We start from the raw sequence: 22,481 nt of genomic DNA, 5'->3' as shown, positions 1-22,481 counted from the left end.
GGGTATGTGCCATGTCAGCGGCCAGGCAGCGCGCGCCCATCTCCCCCCGTTGCCAAGGAAGACGAGGAGATTCCTGGCCAATCCCCCACGTGGGTATGTGCCATGTCAGCGGCCAGGCTGCGCGCGCCCATCTCCACGTGCGCGGACATCGCCGGTGGACGCAGGTTCAGGGTCGCTTAAGAAGTGCATTGCACTTAATATGGTTCGTGGAAACCACATAAGGACGCGGTTGTAATACATTTAGTAAGTCAATTTCCAAACTTTGCTATACTGTTATGAAACAATGGGACATCTCGGCTTCCACGGAAATAAATTGCGCTATTTGTGTGTCCCTGTTGATAAATCCACTTTCGCGCTTCATTCGCTCATGACTGTACAAGAGCCGATACTTTCTAATAGCCATGGCCTGCACGCAGGGAAGTCGGCGCGGCGGGTATCTGCGGCCACCCCAGGCAGTATGACCCAGATGTTCACCCAGCGGGCGGCTGGCAGGAGAGGACGTCGGCCCCAGCAGACACTGGGTGACGATACGTACTTCTCCAACATCACCAATGACGCAATCAGCTCTGAGACCCAGACGGTACGTACTAAGTTTGACTAAGCTTGTGCGCACGTGGCTAGAGAAAAATGGGAAGTCGTCACTTTAAAGCAACCGTGCAACACTTGATCAAGTTTGTTCACAATCTGAACTTGTTTACAGAGCGTAGTCAACACTCGCATCCAGGGGTGATATTCCAGAAGTCCCGAGATTGAGCGAAACTCGGAAAACACGAGCTCTAGCGATGCCCACGTAACGTAATGATAGTATTTCGAGACGGAGTTGAAGCACTTTAAAAATGCAATTCACGCGATTTGCTGATTATTGGGGTGGCGTAACCGGTTCACGGCAGCGCGTTCCAAGGAGGCTCGTCTAGGGCGTGGCGCGTTTGTCACTGCTGTCTCTCGTTCCGCTGTCTGTCGTTTAGTACGTGTTCGAGGACCTTCCCCACGCAGGAGGTGAGGGAGATCGGACGTAGGTTTTCTATCCCCGGGGGCTTATTAGGCTTCGGGAGGAGAACCGTTTTGGCTGTTTTCCACTGTCCGGGGATATCCCCTTTCTCCCAGCATTTGTTGTAGAACCTCGTGAGGGCCGCTATCGCGCTGTCACTGAGGTTCCTGAGGGCTTTGTTTGTGACCCCGTCGGGGCCGGGTGCAGAGCGGCAGTTGAGGGCACCTGCAGATGGCAAAGATTCCTGGAAACCCAGGGCCACTACAGCGACTCCATGCTGGGCTTCCGATCCCATCTGGGAACACAAGACGCCCTATTGCTGCTACAGAGAGAGGTGCTGGACCCGGTCGGAGGCATCCCACAGAAGGACAACAGAGCGGTCCTGGGACTAGACTTACAGAGCGCCTTCGACAGGGTCACACACTCAGCCATCCTCTCTAGCATGGTGGCGCTCGGCATGGGCGAAAGATCATATAACTACGTGCGATCCTTCCTCACGGGCCGCACGGCCTGCTTGGAGGTGGAGGGAGAGAGATGGGAGAAAAGAGAGGGAGGCAGTGTGGGCACCCCACAGGGGTCCGTGATTTCCCCTCTACTCTTTAACTTAATAATGATAGACGTCGCCCGAGAGTTAGACAAGCTCGGCCCGAAAATCCGTCACTGCATATACGCAGACGATATTACAATATGGGCCACGGGCGGCAGCGACGGCGATATAGAAGCCGGCCTGCAGCAAGCTGTAAATACTATCGAGAAGACACTGGAGGGCACCGGACTGAAATGCGCTCCGCAGAAATCCCAACTTATGATCATCCCCCCACCGGGAAGACAACGAAAAAAAGCCGCTGCAGAAGCGGAACGAAACATTACAATCAGCACCGGGGACGGCATGCCCATCCCTCACGTGGACAAGATCCGGGTGTTGGGGATGCACATTGACGCCCACCGCACCAACGGCACGGCAGCCAACCAAGTGGTAACAAAGATTGGCATCGCCACGAGGCTAGTAAGAAGAATTGCGACTAGAGCTCGTGGCGCCAGAGAGGCTAGCCTCGTACGACTGCTGCAGGCTTTCGCCATCAGCCACGCGGCGTACGTAGGCGCCTTCCACAAGTGGACTGCCAGAGAAGAGGCGCGCATCGATGCGGCCATCCGGAAGGCATACACCGGAGCCCTGGGCCTCCTCAATGGCACGAAGACGTCGGCCTTGCTATCTCTGGGAGTTCATAATACGCTCTCGGAGATCAGCGAGGCCCAACGCACAGCCCAGCTAACGCGTCTAGGAGACACGGCTGCTGGGAGAAGAATATTAGAGCGAGTCGGCCTAAAGTCCCCGAGGGATGGCGACTACACCACGACACCAATAGACGAGCAAACATTGAGAAAGCTGATCGTGTACCCGTTACCCCGTAACATGGACCCGACGAACGATGAACCCAGAAGAGCAGCGAGAGCCAGGGCGCTGCTCAAACTGCACGGAAGCGAGGACGGGACGGTCTTCGTGGACACCGCCAGGACCCCGGGGGAGAAGGCGTTCGTCGCAGTGGTGGTTTCGGCGACAAGAAAGACGGTGATCAACGCGTGCAGTGTCCGCGCCGTTGGTGCGGGCCAGGGCGAAGAGGTCGCGATAGCTCTGGCCCTGAAAACCGGGGGAGTCAGGACGATACTGAGTGACAGTAAGAACGCGATACGAAATTTCGGGCGCGGAGCCGTGTGCGGGGCGGCTGCGAGTTTATTAAGGGACTCAGTGCCAGCATCATCTGTGACACTGAAATGGTTCCCAGCCCATGCGGGATGGGACGTGTACGAACATACAGTGAACTGCAACGAGGTGGCAAACGCCGCGGCCCGTGATCTCGCAAAGTGCCGGGAAGTGGCGAACTATGCCGCCGGTGTTGCAAGGGAGACGACTACGAGCCTGGAAGACGAAAACCAGCAACTCACCAGCTACAGGGAAATCCTCGAATGGTATCGCGAACGCCGCCGGGTATTCCCCCCACCACACCGAGATCTCACTCGGCGGGAGGGGGTACTACTCAGGCAGCTACAAACTGAAAACGTTCTCACCCCCGCGTTGGCAAAACACATGTGTCCGGAACTCTATGAAAACGACACGTGTAGCCTGTGCAACCTGGACAGGGCCACGCTGGCCCATGTGCTGTGGGGGTGTGGCAAAAGGGGGGCGACGGACAGCGTGCTGCCGCCGCCTGTGAAACACTGTGTGGGGTCGGGGCATCCCGAAGAACAATTACGGGCCGTCCGGCAGCTCGAGGCTGCGCTGGCCCTCCAAAAGCGAAAGGGGGACACTCCGAGTAGCAATAGGAGGCCGGCAACCTAGCCCCGAGGTCTAGGCCCGGGTGCCACCGAGGTAAAGGTGGTTGCTAGATAGGGTGAACCCCGCGCCCTGCGCGGCCGGTGGGAATCCCGCATGCTGGAACGAAATAAAGGTTATTCTCTCTCTCTCTCTCTCTCGTTCCGCTGCTGCACTGGTGGCTACTGGGGGCAGGCAAACCCAACTACATTACTTTATCGCGCTTTTATTTTATTAATCTGTATTTCACTACAAAGTTCATTATTTTTTTATTTTAGGCGTTCTTATGAGCTTTTTGGTTTGAAATTCGCCGTCCTAATAAGCAGTTTCTGCCTATTTCTGCCGTCAGTGGCAGACAGTGCAATCACGTGACTAAGGCCGACTGGCAAAAAAAAAAAGCGCGTGATGGAAACGCGCTACATTCAAAGTAATTGCTGCTCGGTGTTATTGAAACCCTCCGTCCGCTTTCAGATTGGCAATTTCCTAGAAGCACTTCAGTCTGATTACATGATTTGAAGGCGAAAGCTTGGAGATTCTTAATAACGACTGATACATTGCACTTGCGATACTTATTAACAACTGGTGATTGTACTTGCGATAATCCTTAACTAATATATTGCACTTGCTTAATTTTCCTCGCTTTCATTTCTTTGTCTTTCGGCATGAATTTTGGCATTCGACCAGCTTCTTTTCTCCTATACCGTGTTTGCGTCAGTTTCTTCTCTTTCATTTCGTAGTGAACTCGTCAGCAAGAAGACAGCACAGTCTCCCTATAATCGGGGTTCTGCGAGGCTGGTGTGCACCTGTCCTTCTCGTGTGCCATCACGTGACACGCATTATTCTACAACTATTACTTTCCCAATTCACAGTTTTTGTGAATTTTCGAAACCGATCCCATTCGCTCCTCAAAGCTCTCAATCGCGGGAAAGTCACCTAATGGGGCATGTGCTACAAAGAAAGGAATAGCAACAACCACAGCTTTTCACATTTGTTTCCTTTATTTCACTTTGCTCTTCACAGCTTTTGTTCGACGAAGCTCTCCACAGTTGTTTTTTTATGGACTCTCTACCTTCACCCTCCTTCTGGCGTCACGCTGTTTCGGTCACAATCTTCCTTTCACAAAATTTGCATGATCCGCTTCCTACCAGACGACAAAGACGCCGGACAAAACCCGTTGAAATGCGTAAAGATCGCCTCCGATAACAGACACACAACGTTGGTTATATACTATCCTGCGAGTAAAGTTTTCGCAAGAATGGCGCGACACGAAACGCCGCAAAAGAAACCGTATGCCGCGCTGACGATAAATGAAGCGCACGGTCATGCAAAGCCACATTAGAGAGTTTTGCTTGCAGACGATAACTGAAACTCGGTCACTGGATGGAAACCTTTTCATCGAGAGGTCGCGACTGAAGCGCACGCTCTGGCTGCAGACGGATAAAGGCATGCTAGAACATGCTGAAGCCATGTCCGGCTAACCATCTAAAAAAAAAAAGGCGAAAAACTTGTCTGCAGTAATTATTTTGCGCACACACCGGCTGACTGTCGACTGAGGGCGGTCGCTTGTGCGGTCGCTACCAACGCTTCCGCCCAAGGTGTCCGTCGCGTAAAACCGCAGCGCACGCAACACTTTCTCCTCGGTAGTCATAGAACGAAAGCCGCCTCAAAGTCGTCGCAAAGGGGGTCGGGCCTCAGATGGCTGCACAGCCAATGCATAGTACTTTCAAGAGACGAAAAAAGGCTTGAAATTCCTCCTCCGCTATAAAGAAAAAAACTGTTGGGATAGATATATGCCTGCTACAGCGACTGTGAACAATGAACCATGCCGCAGCAGCCGCCAACACGAGCGTCCCGTGCAATATCTCTCTCGGGTTTCTTTCGAGTTCTCGTGCCAATCACACACACCCGGCCAATCGTGGGAGCGGTGTAGCGACCGAAGCCCCACCCAACTATGGCTGCCATGGCGTCCACATCGCCGGTGGGGTAGCGTCGCAGCCACGAAGTCACTTACATTTGATGCTCCGCTAGCAAAGCTTAGCAGAAAATAATGAACGAATGAAGTCCTGAGGCCACCGACAGTCAAATACTGCCACAGTTTCAGGGGGGGGGGATCGGTTTGAACGAAGTGCTCGCTCTAGTCAGGACGGTAGGAGCGGCCAAGGCTACAAGTTTTTCCCAAGGCCGCCGTATTCATACACAGCAAAAACACAATCGACGACAGATGACACTCGTTTAACGTCTAAAACGAACTGGTAACATGTTGAAACAAGCTCATGACAAGCTACATTGGGGCGATGTCTGATACTACGCCCGCCGGTCGCACGTAAACAAAGCCGGTCACGTTTGACAGTCGGGAGAAGAGAAGAGCGCGGTCCTTTTGCTACAGGGAACTTCCTCGCTTACTTGGTTTGGGCTTGCGCTGAGCTGCAATGGAGCCACCCTCAAACCACGTAGCAAACACATTTCAGTGGAAGAACAGAACACAGAGGAAATCGGAGCCGCCCCGCGCCGCTTCACAAGGCGGAGCTGGAGCCAGGCCGGAGTTTTAAAAGTAGTAGTAGGTGGTTCGATGGAAAAGGAAAAGAAATGGACTGGGGATATTATTGAGCCCAGCTGGGGGCTCACCGGCATACAACCCAGTCCGGGGGGTAGGGAATATAGAAGGGGATGAATAGGATAGGGTAGAGAAAAAGGAGATAGGTAAAGAGTAAAGTTGAGGCGCCGCGAGGAAAAGAAGCGTTGCCACAGTCACTGGGGGCCACCGAGCACAGTACACACCACAAACACAGGTCCTGGCGTCATGCTGCGTCCGGGAGTTCTCGACGGGAGCGGTGGAGCGTAGAGGCGAGGCTGTGCTGCGATGAGTCGTGCGCGGAGGTCCGAAGTGAGGGGAGCTTGCTGGGTGATGTTCGTGGTAGTAGAGCGGTTACTGGCGAGCGGGAGCAGGCGCTCGACGGCCCCACGCAGCAGAGCGCTCGACGCCCGAACGAAACACCCATGGCTCGCGACGCGTGGCCGGCATAATCGCGATACCGCCCCGGCCGCACAGGAGCGAACGAAAAACACGTCCGCACCCCACGACGACCGAGGCCAAACTCCCCGAGTTTTAAAAGGAATAGCTAGGTTATCTACTTTACATAATGGAGTGCATATTGCAACTCGATTCTAGACGGCGCTGCACGTGGATGTTCGTACAAGCCGTGCTTTTTCAACGTGAGTGGCCTCAACTGGGCGGGCTTATAACGCCACGCGTGCTCCGCGCGATTGCGCCGGTACGCTCGGGGTTTATCGGACGCTGTACTGTCAAACTTTGTTAACTCAAGCAGCTGGAAACTCGGGACCGAGCTATCTCAGGCCTTCTGGAATAGCGCCCCAGAACTTAAGACGTTGTAAAGTACCCGAGCCAAATGGTACGGCCTAGTGTCGGCACTTTTAAATGCAGAGCATTTCTTTAACTCACGATGTCACCCGTTCTAGGCGTCCGTAGTAGTCCGCATCGCTCGCAGGTGCGCCCTCTCGGCGCGATCGTGGCGTGATAAAGGCGGGTGTCGGCGAGGCTGGAACGCACTCATCGCCGCGCTCTCTCGTCAGCCCCTTTCCTCCTCGCCTACTCTCCGTTCGCATCGCGCGCTCTCTCCGCGGTCGGTTCGCGCCCAACAGGTGGGGGCGCGCGCGTCGCGGGATCAACAACATCTGTGGCGTGATCGTGACGTCAGCATCGCGCGCGCGTGGCGCGATCGTGGCGTGATAAAGGTGGGTGTCGGCGAGGCTGGAACGCACTCATCGCCGCGCTCTCTCATCAGCAGTTGCCACAAGTGCAACAACATTAACGTAACGCAAACTACTTAACGTCGTGCGCCCCCGGAAATGCTCTGCATTTGATCGTGCCCCTCGCGAGGGGGATGTTTCTTCCATCAGGAAAACGGCTTTTTTTCTCCTATTTTTTCTTTTTGCTCAAAAGATTTTTCTCCCTTTCCCGGTCTTGACGTTCTTCGACCGCTCGAATTACGTCATTAAGGCCACGTAGCCGCTGTTGGCCGGTTTCCTTCAGCTGCAGTAATAAAAGCTTTTCGATAGAAACTTTAAAAATAAAGCCACAAAAACAAAGCAGAAACGGAAGGCGCGTATATGGTGCGAAGAGCAAATCACGCAGTGCCGCTCCGTGCTGGCGATAACGGTAGCCTTCGCAGTGCTTCCAGACGCGAAGGAAAGAGTGAAAGCGTTTATCGAAAGTGTTGCAGGGTGCCTTTAACTATGAGCACCACAATGGCATTGGCATCAATGTTGCGGATAAATTCCAGGATAATTGTTAAAGATTTTCTCCCAAATTGCCATGAACAATCCAGAGCAAGATGTTCTGAATATGGCATAACGTCGCCTCCACACTACTTGCTCCGTAATTCACAATTTCAGCAGTCTTTGGTGGCTCGTGCAGTGTAGCGGGCTGATTCTGCCGTGCCCGATCGGGCTAATTCTAATTGTGCCCGAGTCATTCGCGCATTCCTCACATATCCACAAAAAAGATAAATTTAAATTTGTTCCGCAAATCAAACTTTGCAGCGCCAGTCTCATTCAATCTAACAGTGTATCTTGTGTTAGGCTTAAAGGCTAAATTCTTATTCTTAGACCGGTGTAGTTTCGGAGCTCAGGTGCTTGCACGAAAGGCAAGTTTTTAATCTCACCATCTTGCAATCCTGCCATTTAAATTTGCAATGCATTTCGGAGCAAATGCAGTTATAGAGAAATTAACAGTGAGGATAAATTTCTTAGACGAGGGAGCAATAAGGTTAGAGAACAGGCAGAAGGAAAATGATGCAAACTAACTTAAAACAATACAAAAATATATAAAGTTAGTGTAGTCGACATTGTTCTATGCTTGCATCTCAATCAACTCTTGCGTGCTAACAAATGTGCATCACACAATTTAGCTTTGAAAGCTCCATGAGGCACACGAAGTGGATTCATTCGAGAGTCGCGAGCAAGCTTTGCGACTGCTATAACCTATAACTAGCATAGGAGTGCGCGACCTTTGTTCGTCCCCAGTGTGCACCGTGGTTCGTATGGCTACGGTTCCCTTGTGCGTACAGTTTCCAGCAGCTTACCTGGACTGTTCGGGCCATAGTGTTTCATATATAATAACTAGAGGGGAAACTGGCAGAAGTGTCAACGCGGACACCGAGGCGCCGCTTACGCTTCGATGGGAATGATGGGTAGTTGTGGAACCGGATTGCGTAGGATCGAAACGGGCCTATGGCTGCGCAAATTGTGTTTTTTAACAACAACAACAAAAAAAAAAACTCTCATTTCCCGGTTCGCTCTTTACAAATTACATAGCTCACACGAAAGTTAGTGACCGAAAACTGGTTTTGTACGATATAAAACGGCGCGTTTAAATAAAAAGCAGACGCGGAGTCGGGGAGGTTTGCGGGGTATAGGTTTGTCATTTGCCGCCAGCTATAGCGGGACGCGAACCTCTTTAAAAAGTATTTGTAAAAGTTTCGGCGCTCATAGTTTTTAATATTAAGAAAATTTTGTGCTCCTAAAAAAAGGAAAGCGATTACTTTTGGAGAAGTTATTCTAGCCTGAATTAGAGACATTCATCAAGTTGCGTTCCTATCAGCCGCCGCTACTGCAGGTCTACGCCTTAGTAGCCGGCATTCGCACGAAAGGTGTGGCTGTTCCAAGCTGTTCGCACCCGTCGTCGCCCTCGAAAACACATTGCTCTTCCGAATGAGCAGCGCCGCAACTCCTAATTCGTAGGCAACGTCGCCGCATACAGGGCCGTCGTTCGTGTTTTTGTGCTCGCTGTGCCGCAATGAATCCATAGCCCACCCGATTCGCAACTATATATTTACAAAACATTTCCGCGGCGCGTCAGTCCGCGTGCGGCATCTAGTTCAAGGAGAAAAGTATTTTTGGACGCTTCTTACAACCTAGGCAAATGCGTTCATTGAAGTGCAAAACGAAAACGAATCTGGCTGCAAGATTCAATCCATAATAACTTCCGCGAGCCATCCAGCGTCAATCCAAATCAGGAACGTATACCCATCACGCCCATCGCGGCGGACGATCGCAGCGCCATATTCCTCTCTAGTTGTTGTAGTATCCGGGCAGAACCGATACCGTGGTGTACGCTTACTTGTACCAGGTCTAACTGCGCCGGTTAACAGGCTGCCGCAAATGCGGAGTGCACGAGTTTTGTCGTTGCAAGTTAAAGTGCGACGGCAAGTGACATCTAAGAGATTACTTTGGTATAATATTTCCTTGCAACGTTTGCCTAAAAAGAAAAAAACGCATGTTCCGTAAATGCAAAGATTCCAAATCCTCGCAAAGATGGACAGCTTACCAGTTAGTCGCTTCAGAATACAAACGTGCCCTCCTCATAGCGAACAAACTTTTTTTCATAGGACACTTCCCTCATTGTTATCAACTAATCCAGCTAAATTTTCGCACGTCTTCAAGAATGGCACTGTAAGCGACATTCGTTTAAAAACAGATACATGTTATTTAATACTGCGTGAAAAGTGTTGCAAATACCTAAATGACAATTTTTCGTTGTCTTTCACTATTGTTTCATTGCTTGATGTGTTGACAAAATGTGTATATCCTCCCACCCTGTACCAGCCCGAAAAGGGCTAACAGTATTCGAAATAAATAAATAAATAATGCATCTTCTTCTGTTGTTCCGGATTCCCGTACTTTCCCATACCCCCAAATGAACCCTATCATCATCGACTGGGAGAGCATCACTAAATTGATAAATAGGGCTAAAATTTCCTCCTCAGCAGGCGTAGACGGTATTAACTATATACAAGTTTTTAAAAAGCACGCAAGTGTACTCTTCCTTAATCTTGTCGTATATTTTTTCGCCGTATTTTCTGTGTGCCGCGGTGCCCATCGATTGGAAGGTTGGGAAAGTTGATTGATTGATTGTAGGGTTTAACGCGCCGACGCAACGCAGGCGATGAGGCGCGCCGTAGTGGAGGGCTCCGGATTAATTTCGACCACCCGGGGATCTTTAACGTGCGCCGAAATCTCGTAAGGTTGGGAAAGTTGTTCCAGTCCACAAGGCCGGTGATACTCATTGTCCTCAGAACTACAGGCCAACTTCCTTAACCTCAATCCCATGCAAAATTCTAGAACACATTATTTATGCTAGTCTGATAGATTTCTTAGAAAGTAACTTTTTTTTTACCCAGTACCAACATGGTTTTCGTAAAAACTACTCGTGCGAAACTCAACTGCTTGCATTTAGTAATGACTTGTTTTCTATTCTGGATAATTCCTCTCTCGTTGATTGTATTTTTATTGACTTTGCTAAAGCATTTGACACTGTTCCTCAGCACTTACTACTTCTGAAACTAAGCAAACTTAATATTGAAACCAGTATCTTAAAAAAGATGGAACACTTCTAACGGTCACGATTCGGATCCTTGTCCAGTCAAGTCAGGGGTTCAGCAGGGCTGTGTACTTGCGCCTCTTCTTTTTCTGGTTGCTGAGCACGAGGTCGCGGGTTCGATTCCCGGCTGCGGCGGCCGCTTTTCTGATGGAGGCGAAAAGCAAAAACGCCCGTGTGTACGAGATTTCGGCGCACGATAAAGATCCCCAGGTGGTCAAAATTAATCCGGAGCCCTCCACTACGGCGCGCCTCATCGCCTGCGTTGCGTCGGCGCGTTAAACCCCACAATCAAAATCATTCTTTTTCTGGTATATATCAATGACCTCCCGGATTGTGTTACCTCACATATAAGGCTTTTCGCGGACGCTTGTGTACACTACCAAGAAATCTGCACCCTTACGATATCTTTGCTCTTCAGCATGATCTTAGTAACATATCTAACTGGTGTGACACTTCGTTATTGAAACTTAAAATTGCTAAGTGTAAGTCAATGAGAATAACACGAAAAACTAGCACATTTCACACACTAGTGATTTCTCACCCCGCAGCCATCCGCGCTCAGCAAACATGCCTTGCGAGCGCTGGCTGCGGACGGGTCCGTTGTTTGCGGAGACAGACAAAGGCAAGAGGCGGAGAGGGCAAAACATCAATGGCAGCATTTATTGCAAAGTGCGAATCAAATACACTGCATACAGACTAATCGTAGGCCATAACAGTAACACTTGGAGCGAGGCATTAAACAACGCTAGAGATCGAGATGGTTCGACTCACCGATGGATACTAGAGCAGCGGGGTGCTGCGCGTGTGAGCGCGGTTGCAGTCTCCCAGCTCGCCCGGACGCGTCCCATTGGGGCGCGTTCCCCAGGTCCGGACCGGCGCGCCGAAACGTCCGCTCGCTACCGCATCCCCAAGACAAGAGCGCGTCCTCTCGTCATGCGACAACCCACCAGACCTCGCCAAACCGTGGCGCTAGTGCAGAGGAAGAACTGGTTCTCGGGTAAGGCAGAGGAGAAAAGGGTCCATGCCTCGACCCTGGCGACAACGAACCCTCCGGTCGCTGGCGCCCTCCCGTATGTCTCCCGTCGCGCGAGCGAGGCGCATTGTGCAATGTCGGCCGCGATGGGAAGCTAGCCAGAAAGGGGTTCGCGTGAAAGTCGCGATCCCCACAACCTTTAGCTTCCTTTAACAGTTGCAAATACCTTGGTGTCCATATCACTAACAACCTTTCCTGGCAAGCGCACATTAAACAAATTACTAATAATGCAAATCGCATGCTTGGTTTCCTTCGCCGGAACTTTTCACTTGCACCCAGTTTACTAAAACTGCTCCTCTACAAAGCACTAGTTTGGTCCAAATTGGAGTATGCCTCATCAGTGTGGGATCCACAAACTGCCTCACTAATCCAAAACCTCGCATCTGTACAGAATCGCGCGGCACGTTTCATTTTATCCAATTACGCCCGAACAGTCTTCCATTTCCAACTATTTGACGCCACATTTCACGATTGTGCCTTTTTCACAAATTTTTTTACAACAATGAAATTCTAAAAGAGTCCCTTTTTCAGCCCCCCAGCATACATTTATTCTCGCCTTGACCAGCATTTAGAAGTAGGTGTGCCAAGTAGCAATACCAACCTTTATTTTGGTTCATTCGTCCCGAAAAGCAGTGTGGACTGGAACAGCCTTCCTGCCGCCATCGTTTCTACACGTGAACTGGAGAAATTCAAGTCTGCACTGGAGAATCATGTTTATTGATCCCTTCAATGTTTGTTGTGTACTCATTTTTTATTTACTTACTCCACTCCTCCCTGTAACGCCTGAACGGTCCTGGGAGTAAAATAAATGAAATGAAATTAAATGAAATGAAATGAAATGAAATGAAATTCAGTGTATAAGTTGCCACCTTCAACGCGGGTATTTTATTGACCGCCTCCTACACAAGAGCCTTTACAGTGTAAGAACGACGGAAAAACACTTGCAGAAATCGAAGAAAGCGATTGCGGCTTGCAGCCTTGCATAAAATACACTAACGCTTATAAGCGTCGCCACCGTAGGTGATCACGTAATGGCAAGCGGAGCATTCAGGCTGCTTTATAAAGCTGAAAAGAAATAAACTGGGGAGAGGCAACTACGTGGATACGTGTGTGACAGTGGCTCAAATGCACTGACTGTCCATTGCGGTATGGTCAAGCTCAGTTCGGGAGAAAATATGTATAGGAGAGTCTAACCGAGAGCCTAGTGAGCAGCCTCTTTATAATGACTCCAATTACGCAGCGGCCGATGGGTGGTGAAGGTCGCAGTAACGTCTAAATAAGTTACGCTTAAGAGTACGGCCACTTCGTGCACCCGGAAGCTTCTGGGGGCCATTTTGTTTCTGGCTTGCTGTGTTGCCATCTCTCCCAACGAAACCGCCGCCGGTTGTGACGGGCAGAGTGCGACCGGCCCATCTAGCGTCCGCGCAGCAGAGAGAGAGAGAGAGAGAGAGAGAGAGAGAGAGAGAGAGAGAGAGAGAGAGAGAGAGAGAGAGAGAGAGAGAGAGAGAGAGAGAGGCAGCCCAGAAACAAAATTGCTGCGCCCAAATGTAAACAAATATCACGTGGTGCCGACCGACCAATGAAAATCCTGGCGGCACATAACAGTGAGAGAAAAGAGTGCCGGTACTCTTAAGGCCTTTATTTAATGACGCTAGGTTGCAGCGCAGACTGCGTGCCGGAGGGGAAAGCGGGATACCGTGGGCCGTAGGTCGTACTACAGTGAACCAGAATACAGAAAAGTATTCTAGTTCACTATAGGTCGTACCTTCCTAGGCTGAAGGCTGTTTTCCTCACTCTGCGTGCAGCAGAAACGGGCCCCAACGGATTCCGTTCAGCACTCGCAAAAACCCTTCCGCACTTAGCCGAAGCAAATCCCGCATGCGCGGTAAAATCAAAGTGCGTAGTTTGTAAAGAAAACATGACTGCTGGAATGACGGATACTGGACAAGAACAGATGCATGACATGAAATAACTAACCATATATACACGTATATAGACTTATTCGGGATTTTGTCGGCTGTGGTCTTCGTTGCACAGACGGTGATCCGTTCGTCTCTTGGAGGTTGGCGCAGTCGTGCGTGCCTTTCGCGTCTCCAGAACTACTGCGCGATACTCTTCATCACCTTCATCATGCCCGGATTCCTTATGTTCATCGCCTTGCAATTTGGCCGAGCCCTGTACCAAGGGTCCCATCAAAGCAACTCAACGACAGCCGGCCATTTCACAAAGCAAGTACTGCTGCTTTGGGCACGGACAGCAGTGCTGGAGGTGCAAACAAGCCCTTTTCATGGTGAAAGCAGTAATAGCCTACATCTGCCTGTTTGAAGAGAATTTCGTGAATCCTGTTTTGAGAAGACTCTTGTATTTTACCCTTAATAACTCGCTTTCACAAGAATTGACACGAAGCAGGGGGAAGGGGCGATGCCATTCTTTGGGATCTAATGTCGTAAATCGGTTCCGCAGCTCAGACCACAATGAATGTAACGTTGCTGGGTACGCCATCAGGCTCAACTTGAAGGTTAGCAAACGTTGAGCCTAAACATCATCAGCGCAATTGTATGCTGCTTTCGCACGATATTTCTCCGGAATTTTTTTAGTCAGTACGCATTTTTTCCCGTGTACCTCTACGAAAACAGTCTTGTATCTGCATCAAAACGCGTATTTGATGATGATAAGTCATTTACCTGTTATAGTAGCGTAAATATAGATCATTGCAAAAAAATCTGAGTAAACATTACCAAACAAAACAGTGCCAAATTTGTCTATTGATAGACAAACTCGGAAAATTGCCCGCTCAAACACAAATAAAGCAGTGAAAATTGTATAAACCAAAAAAGAAGTAACGGAATCGCATATTTCCAAATTATCCAACGCCCTCATGCAGTAACCAAAAAAAGCGAAGAAAAAGGCGCATTCTGTCTGGGTTTACGCATTCCTTCAATGCCACCAGGAAAACGTAACGTTGATGAAGCAGCAGTGCAAGGATACTTACGTATTAGTAGACAATTTATGGAGTTTCTACGGAACCACAGCAACATACAGCTGCGCTGTAAAACGTGTCCCGAGGGGGAACAAGCTCCGTTCGTCAGTCGCAGGACGTACTCGTACGTTCAAGGGAAATGCCCCAATGAAACAAAGAGCTTGTAGTACACACATGCGGTAGGAAATATAGGACTCTTTCCACTTGTAGTGCTAGCGGAACCGTACGTTACCGGCACGTAGATGCGTATCGTGTGCATTTTTACACGCTACTGTTTCTCTCCCACTTCATTCCTAAACATCGTTCCTAAATGCCAGTACTGCACCGCAGCAGACATCTTATCGCTGTAACTCTGCTCTCAGGTCGGGGCCATTTCCTTCTTCCTTTCGTAATTTACACTGCTTGGTTCGATTGATTGATGATTGATTGTAGGGTTTAACGCGCCGACGCAACGCAGGCGATGAGGCGCGCTGTAGTGGAGGGCGCCAGATTAATTTTGACCACCTGGGGATCTTTAACGTGCGCCGAAATCTCGAACACATGGGCGTTTTTGCTTTTCGCCTCCATCAGAAAAGCGGCCGCCGCGGCCGGGAATCGAGCCCGCGACCTCGTGCTCAGCAGCGCAACGCCTTAGCCACTGAGCCACCGCGGCGGGTGTGCTTGGTTCGTCACATGGACTGAATTGATTATGAGGTTTAACGAGCCGACGCCACACAGGCGATGAGGTGCGTCGTGTTGGAGGACTCCGATTAATTTCACCCACCTGGGGATCTTTAACGTGCCCCGAAATCTCGAACACACGGGTGTTTTCGCTTATCCCCTCCAAGTGGCCGCAGTGGTAGGGTAATAAACCCGCGTCCTTGGGCTCAGCAGCACAACGCCTTAGCCAATGAGCCACGGCGGCGGGTTCGTCACAGGAACTCATGACCTAGCCTAGCGTAACCTAACTCAACTTGTCAACCTAACTCATTAACCTAACCGGCTGATTGGCGTAAGCGACATCACCTTACGCGACCCTGTTTGTCGAGTATTCCCTGATGTTTCACAAAACGAGTACTTTCTACCGTAACAAAAACAAGCCAGGGGCAAATACGGTCAAAAACAAAAACAAAGACTGGCAAAGGGCAGTTACGGTATGGGGACGCCATCTGGGAAGATTGACGGCAAACAAGGCTTTGTAGTCCTCTGAAAGCCTAGTGCCGCATTCGGGTTCGTTTGAAGACCTGTTTTTGCGACATCATCGCAAACGACCTCAAGAAACACACGATTTGGCGGGAGAATAAAAATTTTAACAGAAATTGATTAATTCTTTGTGACTAAAGCATCATTTGCTGCCGCACAAGCGGTGGGGGCACTATAAAACACCAAATATTACGATTAAAAGAAACTAGTACTTTGTACTTGGCGTTCGAGACAAATGTCGCACGTTCAAGACGAATATTTCAAGCTTCGCTTAAAAAATTGTGTTGTGGCACTGCTTTATGATTTTTTTCATCTGCAGGCATTCCACAAATACCTTAACAAGCCCGAAAACTACCACCACGACGACGACCAAGACGCAGGTTACAATTCCACCGACGGTGCGTAAGAAGTTTGTTTCCACGTGCTACGGCTTTGCGGAAATGTTGCTTGAGATGAAATCGACATTGAACAATACTAGAGCCATCCCCTGTACGAAGGTGGATGACCGTCGATAATCGTCGACGATGGTTCGAGATTTGGCAAATTTATTTTCCCCGTCATTTTTTAATAATAGTGGCTATGGCTTTGTGATTACTTAATAAAACTTTTACTTACTGGAGTTTCGTCTAAACGAACAAACATGGGCTCTCCGTTCCCCTCCCGTATAAGCAGCTAATGATATAAGGGCCGACGGGAATGCCACAACCTTTGCGACTCGACTTTGAAATATGTAATCAAAGACAGTAAATAAAACTCGGAATGATGTGCAGTAATACCTCGATAACTCGAAGTAGTAAAAACCATGAAATATTTCGAGATAAGCGGATTTTCGAGATTAGCAAAGTTGCGCGAACTGCCATGAAATATCGAGTTCTTTGCAAAAAAGTAGCTACTACTTACTAGCTCTTCAGTAGCAGCTTCCAATGTTGCTTCTCATAAAGGTATGAAAGGGGAAAAAACGTGAAAGAGACGTTCTCCGGCTGGGACCGGCGCTCTTCATTGGGTTTTCCCCGGCCCGACACACCTCCTATCTTCTGTACCTCTGCGACTGTCACTGTCTCTACCGTCACATGGCGTGCCACAGGGTTGCTCGACGAAGTTGATATGCCTCTATGCTCAGACTTCACGTCTGGGGGGAAAACATCGGCTTTGTAGGGCGCGGCTAAACAAGCAAAAAATGAGGGACTTAGGCGCGGCAGCATCTCGCGAATCTTGTGAACGGTCCGCGGCGGCGAAATTTTCGTTCCACTCTCAGTCAACATTTCCAGATATCCGTAGTTTGGCCCAAAAATACTTTGAAATAAGAGGCAACAAATACATGGGACGTATAGGAAATGGTTCGGTGCCACGGAAAATTTCGACTTAGCCGATTTTTCGAGATACAGTAATACCTCGTTAACTAGAAGTCGTAAAAACCAGGGAAAATTTCGAGATAAACGGATTTTCGAGATAAGCAAAGTTGCGCTAATCACCGGGAAAAATGAGCGCTCTTCAGAAAAATCACTAATACTTACCGGCTCTTCAGTGGCAGTTTATAATCTTTATTCTCGTGCAGGTTTAAAAGAGAAAAAAACAACATACAAGAGACTTTAACCGGCTGGGTTTTGCCGCACTGCCATTTTATTTAGCAGAGAAAAACTGCCTAATGATCGTCTACTTTGCGGTCGTACTCGGGCCTAGGAAGGCGTCCTCCAGCTGCTTGACGCATCGCATCAGTCGATCTTCCCCGCCGCTGCACTCGACCTTATTTCGAAGCAAGAGCAGCAAATTTCTCGTCTCAGAAGATGTCGGCCCCTCTCGAGGTGGTTCGTCATCGCCGTCGTCTCCGCCGTCCCCTACGTTAGTGGCCGTTTGAACGATTTCGGCGTCCGTCATTTCTCCGGTCACCGCCACATCCTGCTCACACAGCGCGTACTCCAGAAAAGTCACGTCATTTTCGGCGGAACCGTTGCCTGTAAGCTTGATGACCTCTTGACAAAGTTCCTCACAGTCTGTGAAGTCGCGCGACTTCATCGCGCGAATCTTGCAGCATCGCGCGAATCTTGTGAAATGGTCCGGCGGCGGAATTTTCGTTCCACTCCCAGTCAAGATTTCGAGTTATCCGCAATCCGACCCAAAAATACTTCGAGATATAGGGAAAAATATACATGGGACGTATAGGGTGTATTCACAGGGCCTTGGACCGCGCGGCGGCGCTACCTGCGCGGCGGCGGCGACGCCATACTTGAGGTTGCACTCCGCCGCGCGGGCAGCGCGTTTCCCGACGCGAAACGTTGTTTGCGGCGCGCTGCTGGCAAGAACGTTCGTGTGGACGGTGTTTTTCTCTGTGTGATTCGTGTGTTTGAGAATGCCTCGCCGTAACGAGTAGCCAGCATTGTTTTCGCTGCGAAATTACGGATGCGCTGTTCACGTCTCCTGCAACCGCAGACCCGAAGCAGGCCGAATGACGAAAGCAAGCGCGCCGTTTTTGTTGTTGTTTCGAAGCGAAGGCCAGGGCAGTGCTTGAAGACGGTATGATTTCGCGCGACGAATGCAACTGTCCGATGGTTGGACAGGTGCGGACAGCGGCGTGCATAGCCCTGTCCGTTTTGGCGATTTCGCGCTATCTCGATCGGGGTACATGTCATCCCCGTGCGCCGATTTCCTTATTTGCTCCGTTGCTTGAAGCGACCGTGGCACGAGTTAGAAAATTTCTTCACCCAAGGCTGCGAGGATATTTGATGTGGTGGCGTGTGAGATGAGGAGCTGGTTTTACCGTGCCACCCAGGCATGTTGCGCGCTTCTTGAGGAGTATGAGAGACGGCGAGGTACTCTGGCGACAGTGTTCTGTGCGTTGAAAGCACAAAGGCCGTCCATTTGAGCTCCTAATGAAGCGGAACGATTACGCTCAGGGTCTGGGTGGAAACCATCGCGGGGTAAGTACGTGATAAAATGACGTATGGTGGCGGCGACAAAGATCCCACTGATGAATTTCAAGTCTTTTTTCTTTCGGTAAAGACGAAGCGGAAATTATAAGCAGAACAAGCCTTGCTACTTCGAAATCAGCGCAGAGGCAAGTGATAAAGGCTGCTCTAGTTTGTCCCTGCATACATTAACGTTTTAGTCTCTACGCTGTTTTTGAAGTAGTCAGACTGTGTACCCATCGTCAAGCTTTAGTGCCCGATCACGTGACGCGCGCTTGGTCATTAGAGAACAGTCGAAGGCGCCGAAGAAGAATTGCATCAATTTGGATGCCCGCAATTACCTGGGAAGCGAAATTGCATGTACGCGTGCGTTCACCTCAACACTCGAAGTAGCCCATGTTGAGGCTGGGAGCCCAGTATGGTTCGTCTCATCCATAAAGTACGCCGGCTACCCTAATTTATGAACATTTTAAGCGTGCGAATGTTTCAAACATGTGACGAGGGGCGAGGTGAAAGCTCCGACGCCCATCGTCCCGGGGCCCACCTGAATGAAACGGGCTCCAACAGATTCGGTACTGATTAGCCATATTATCGATAACTTCTTTGGGAATTCGTCGAATGAAGACAGACAGCCTTCAAGAACTGCCGTAGCCGCCGCTTCGAAACAGCAAAAGGAAAAAAAAAAAAGAAAAAACACGGCGCTTTAATTTTGTCGTGCGGCCTGCTTCGGGTCTGCGGTTGTAGGAGTCCAGCGCAGATCGGATTTTCGAAGCGAGAACAATGCTAGCTACTCGTTACGACGAGGCATTCGCAAACCCACGAATCACGCAGAAAAAACACCGTCCACACGAACGTTCTTGCCAGCACCACGCCGCAAACAACGTTTCGCGTCGGGAAACGCGCTGCCCGCGCGGCGGAGTGCCACCTCAAGTATGGCGTCGCCGCCGCCGCGCAGGTAGCGCCGCCGCGCGGTCCAAGGCCCTGTGAATACACCCTATAGGAAAATGTTCAGTGCCGCGGAAAATTTCGACTTAGCCGATTTTTCGAGATATGCGAGTTCGAGTTAACGAGGCATTACTGTATGTGAGTTCGACTTAACGATGCATTACTGTATTCGTCTTTGCGGCTAATTCTCGTTTACTTTGTTGCGGTTTAGCTTTCATGAAGCAAGAGTTAGAGCGCCGTTAAGTAACCATACTCTTCGTGTAGATGCCGATGTATTGTATTTACTAAGAATTTGGCTTTTGCAGCAAAGCCCTCCACACACACACCCACACGCACACACACGCACGCATGCACACACGTGCGCACGCATGCACGCACACACGCAAACACACGCGCAGACACGCAAACGCACGCACGCACGCCCACGCATACACACGCACGCACATGCACACGCACACGCACACCCACGTGCACGCACGCATGTACACAGAGAGACAACGACAGGCAGAGAGAGAGAGAGTAAATTATTTTATGGGTGGCACTCGAACCACGGATCTGCAGAGTGCGAGGCTATAACGCCTACACATCATCACCGCAGACTGGTGACTCGAGCTAAAATCACAACAAGAATACCGCTAAACCTAACAAAAATTCCTGTCGTATGACAAAAAACTTTGTTGTGACAACAGAAGTCCTCTTGTTACGACAAAGTCATCTGTTGTTACGACAAACATTTCTGTCGTAACGACAAAGTCAATTCTCTCAACGACAAACATTCCAGTAGTCACAACAGAACTGCCATTTAAGCTACTCTTCACAATGGGCTATAACATTAAAACCATGTGCAACCACTGATGGAACATCAGGATCACCTAAAGACAGGAATTCGGCACGACAGAACATCAAAAACAGGCCAGGAATATGTCACACGACAGAACATCGAAGAATACGACAAGACGACAGTACGGCACGCGAAAATAAGACAAACTACAGAAATTTTTCTTGTCGTCTTTTTCGACTGGGCGTGGCTTTCGGCGTAACGTTTGTTAGGGATGTATTGAGGTTCGCATGAGCAATTTTGACATAACTACAGAAGCAGCAATTAGGCGGGAATCAAAGCACGTTCCCGCTATGTGTCCTCTTTCCTTGGCGACGGGCAGGCGGGTGTGTGCCGCTCTGTTGGTATACCACTGCCACCATGCGGCATTCACTGACGCAGGCAATCGCACGACGCTGTCTTAATAGATGGCGCCGGAGCAGTTCAAACATGGGAATTTACCGTGCTATCCGTTAGTCCTAGCATTAAGCTATTAACCCGAAGTTCGTCAACCCGTGCAATGACGTACAATGAGTTGACGATGCCTGACGCATCCTGTATCTATTTTAAGCGTTGCACGTACATAACATTCCAATTTAGATATAGGCTTAACGAGGGTGACTGGCCGATGCTCTCAGCTTTTACAGCGCTTCTACCACTCTTCTGCACCTTCGTCGGCTTTGCCAGAAAGGTGCGTGGTTGTCGCCGGTGAGACCAGGCGGCAACCATAACTGAAAAGTAGGTCACTCCATCGTCGTTGTTGCCATATCTCAATCGTTCCCGGAAGATGAAGGCATTTTCCCGTGTACCTATATATACCTTCAAATGTGTGGCTCAAAGGCCCACGTACGCCTTTTGAAGTTGAACAGTCCGACGTCCGAAAGCGAAGTTTAGGTGTTGATACCCACCCACTCTAGTTTTGCCTTTCCCTCCCTTCTCCTCTAATTAAACATTTACACTGATGCGAGGAAAAAGAAGTAGAGTCGATGTCTTGATTGCTGCCTGGTTCTGCAAGGTATTGCATCAAGGGATACTAGAGGAAGGAGGCTGCGCCGGATAGGTGCACCCATTTTGCTAAGGCTCCGTGATTCAGGCCGCTCTGATGTAACATTCGCCTGAATCCCCTCATTTAGGGAAATGCCTTCGTTCTGAGGCGCACATAAATGGCCGCCATCCCGCCCTGCGAAAGCGGATGTCCAGCGCAGCTTTTGTAAACCACGACAAATGCTGATGGGGGAGGGTAAGCTGAGCTTCCCTGGCGGCAAATACTGGGTCCTGCCTAGCCTGACGCATGCGCTCTCGGCATCTTGGGCAAGAACTGCGCAATTTACTGGCACTACTATCTATCATTCAAACATGACATGCACACATAATCTTTACCGGTAACACATGGACGGTGGTCCCATCGTTCACAGGCGTCTTATCATCCATAATGCGGTTTCGATGCTTGTTTTGGGATTTAGCTCTATGCTGTATGCCTGATTAGCCTGAGGCATGCGTTCGGCGCTTTGGACGCGAACTGCTGGGATCTGCTGAAGTGTTTTGTTTGCGACACGAAATTTTCCGACCAACAAGAGGCTAACAGCTTCGCTGTGATAGGCTGATGATGATGAGGGCAGATGGGTACTTTTCTTGGACACTGTGACCTACGTGAGGGCCACTCGATTTCAAAAGCCACTGTATACGCAGGAAGAGCTCTACAATGACGAGGCCGGGCGAAATCCACGGTGTGCCGAGCCTCAATATCCCCAGGATGGCCAACCGGTCTCTGTCAAGTTGACCCCACTGAAAGAAACAAAGAGGACGAGCATACAGTATCGGAAACTTCTCTGCGTCTTCGACAGCAGGTTGGTACACGGTCACTTCGTCATTTTTGGAGCGAATCCTCCAATGTCTCGCTGATGGCGTTCAATATCGCGCAAA

General features: G+C 49.9%; 1 protein-coding gene across 2 annotated transcripts in view; it reads left to right on the top strand.

Annotated features, from left to right (window-relative positions):
- The first annotated feature begins 420 nt into the window (after positions 1–420).
- Positions 421–22,481, top strand: part of LOC144163332 (uncharacterized) — a 46,740-nt gene continuing 24,679 nt past the window's right edge. For both annotated transcript variants that reach the window (XM_077694267.1, XM_077694266.1), the window contains exons 1-3: positions 421–580; positions 16,213–16,291; positions 22,248–22,405. In XM_077694267.1, the coding sequence (XP_077550393.1) occupies positions 552–580; positions 16,213–16,291; positions 22,248–22,405 (266 nt within the window). In that variant the 5' untranslated portion in view covers positions 421–551. The remainder of the gene's footprint in view (positions 581–16,212; positions 16,292–22,247; positions 22,406–22,481) is intronic.

This window comes from Haemaphysalis longicornis, unplaced genomic scaffold, assembly GCF_048455015.1.
Source record: "Haemaphysalis longicornis isolate Haplotype H1 unplaced genomic scaffold, Haemaphysalis longicornis Haplotype H1 scaffold_12, whole genome shotgun sequence".
Taxonomy (NCBI): Eukaryota; Metazoa; Arthropoda; class Arachnida; order Ixodida; family Ixodidae; genus Haemaphysalis; species Haemaphysalis longicornis.
The sequence above is the reverse complement of the archived record's forward strand: the minus strand, read 5'-3'. Positions and strand labels throughout refer to the sequence as shown.